The 2,186-nt window shown below is 44.4% G+C and overlaps 1 protein-coding gene across 1 annotated transcript in view; it reads left to right on the top strand.

Annotated features, from left to right (window-relative positions):
* LOC104469772 (protein unc-80 homolog) overlaps positions 1-842 on the top strand; it is a gene marked incomplete at both ends in the record, with an annotated part of 61,389 nt that extends 60,547 nt beyond the window's left edge. Inside the window, 1 exon segment of the mRNA XM_010084419.1 lies at positions 786-842. Coding sequence (XP_010082721.1) covers positions 786-842 — 57 coding nt within the window.
* Positions 843-2,186: the final 1,344 nt, after the last annotated feature.

The raw sequence follows: 2,186 nt of genomic DNA, 5'->3' as shown, positions 1-2,186 counted from the left end.
AGTGAGCATAATCACAGTCCACAACGTCGTGCCCTTTTTAGTTATGGACGGTCTCTGGGCTTTCAGACTGCCTCACAAATGTAAACTAATTAATGTTAAGTAATATTATTATTGTTTTCCTGCTGGTAACCCAGCAGACTGCTTGCTTTCTTTCATGTTTTTCCTATGGGCTGAGAAGGCTGCTCCTGCCCGAATGGCTGAAGTATAGAAAAGCAACATGATTGTATACTCGTTTGCCAGGATCCATGCCAGCTGTTTACTCACAGTTTCATTGCACCATGAGACCTTGTTTTCCAGATGTTTGTCCGTAGAGTCGTACCAGATGGAGAGTGGTCTATAGCTTATGGGAGATAGATTAGCCTACCCTCAGGAAGAACTGGCTCACAGGGAAGGGGGAAGAAAAAAAGCGTTCTATGAAGCTGGAAGTAAATAGAACAGAAATAAATTAAAATGCTGCAGGAAAATGTCTTTGAAAACAGTTCACTGCCCTTATTTCTTGTGGAAACACATCCTAACAAACCTCTCAGCTCCCTGATGCTCAGCAGAAATGTAGAAGTCTCCATGTAGTGAAAATTCCCTCTAGAGACTGCTCCTGTTATCAGATGTTCTTTCGGCTCCTCTGAGTCATATATGTTCTGTTAAGCGTGCGAGACCAATTAATGTTACCGTCCTTTTTTTCCTTTTTTTATTACGTTGATATTTTTTTTCCCTTGAAAACAGAGACAATCGCATGCTTTTTTGCATTCTCTGTCCCTAAATTCTTAATCTCCCTGCCCCTCCTGCAGTGAACCTAATGTCCTCGATGACTCCCCGAGCCTGGCCACTGAGGGCAGCCTCTCTAGGTACAGTGTTAACACTACCTGTCTGTCGGTGTGTGTGCTGGGAAACGAGCCGTTTCCAACCTCCTCTGTCTCTTCCCCTCACCTTTTGTTGCTCTTTCCATCTCTGTCTCTTGTGGCTCATCGATATTCAGGCCTGCAAGTCAAAGGTGTAGCAACCCACCTTCAGTTTTCAGCTTTGATTGCCAACAACATTCAGGAGGCTAAGGGGAAGGGGAAAGAAAAAGCTGTTGCTGCAAGTGAACTAGCAGTCTGTCTGGCTAGCCGTGGGGTTTTCCCCTTGTTTAGCGATTGCTTGAAAGGCATGAGAAAGATTATCCACGAGGCATTAGCTGTAGCCTGTTATAAGCATTAGTCTGGAGGCTTATATAAAACAGAGACATCTGTTTTTCCATTCATCTCACAATGCTGTCACCACAAAAGACTTAATAACGATATCAAGCTGTGTTCTTTAACATTCACTAATAAAACTAATTATGGTAACTCTTGTGGAATATAGTTCTCTATGGGTGCTTTGCAGTAATTCTCATTATTTTTACAGTGTTTCCAGTTCTCAAATGACACTTTAGAAAGCCTGCAGGTGAACACCATTAATACATATTTAAAATTGCCCTGGCAGTGCCAGAGCTCAGGTGTAGCTGTTCCCCATTTCCTGTGGACAGGGGAGTTTGTGTGCAGACACTGTTATGGCCGTGCCTGTCAAATGGGTCAGAAGGGAGCTTAGAAGAGAGGTCTGCACCTTTAACAGCCAGCTCAGTCACATTAATCGTCCTTACTGTCCTGCTGCTGTGCTCGCACATCTCAACCCATCCTCACGAGGTCAGAGAGCTGTCACTAGTCCCAAGAGCATCTGTGTTTTCTTCCAGAAGAACGTGGCCCCTTGTGTCAGCAACACTGAGGGTAACACACTGGTTCATTACTTTACCACACCAGCTGAAGATGTGGATATGACGCGAGGTTGTGTGAATGGTTTTTATTTTGCTAGCTTGGTTTTAGATGTTAGTAGTGGCTTTTTGGGATGGGGACAGGCTGCTTTGTTTGTTTGTTCATTCTCAGCTGACAAATGGAGAGTTTATCATTGGCGGTGTCACCGAGATCATCCCATGATTCATGGTGTCCTTTGTGCACGTGAATCCTCCCTGGGCAGATTGGGCTCCAATTGGTGCTGCTGTAGGAGTAGCGTTAGGAAAAGACACTGGCTTGTTGGCAGAGGCAGGAATATTGTTATCGGGTTTTGTGATAAAGCAAAATGGATGGCACGGTCCTCTGTGTGTGTTTTGGGGTCTACAGAGGACAGAAGTCATTCAACTGAAGAAGTTAAGTGCCATCCCTTAAGCAAAGCTAAAA

This window comes from Pterocles gutturalis, unplaced genomic scaffold, assembly GCF_000699245.1.
Source record: "Pterocles gutturalis isolate BGI_N339 unplaced genomic scaffold, ASM69924v1 scaffold44395, whole genome shotgun sequence".
Classification (NCBI taxonomy): domain Eukaryota; kingdom Metazoa; phylum Chordata; class Aves; order Pterocliformes; family Pteroclidae; genus Pterocles; species Pterocles gutturalis.
This window is presented reverse-complemented; position numbering and strand designations above follow the sequence as displayed.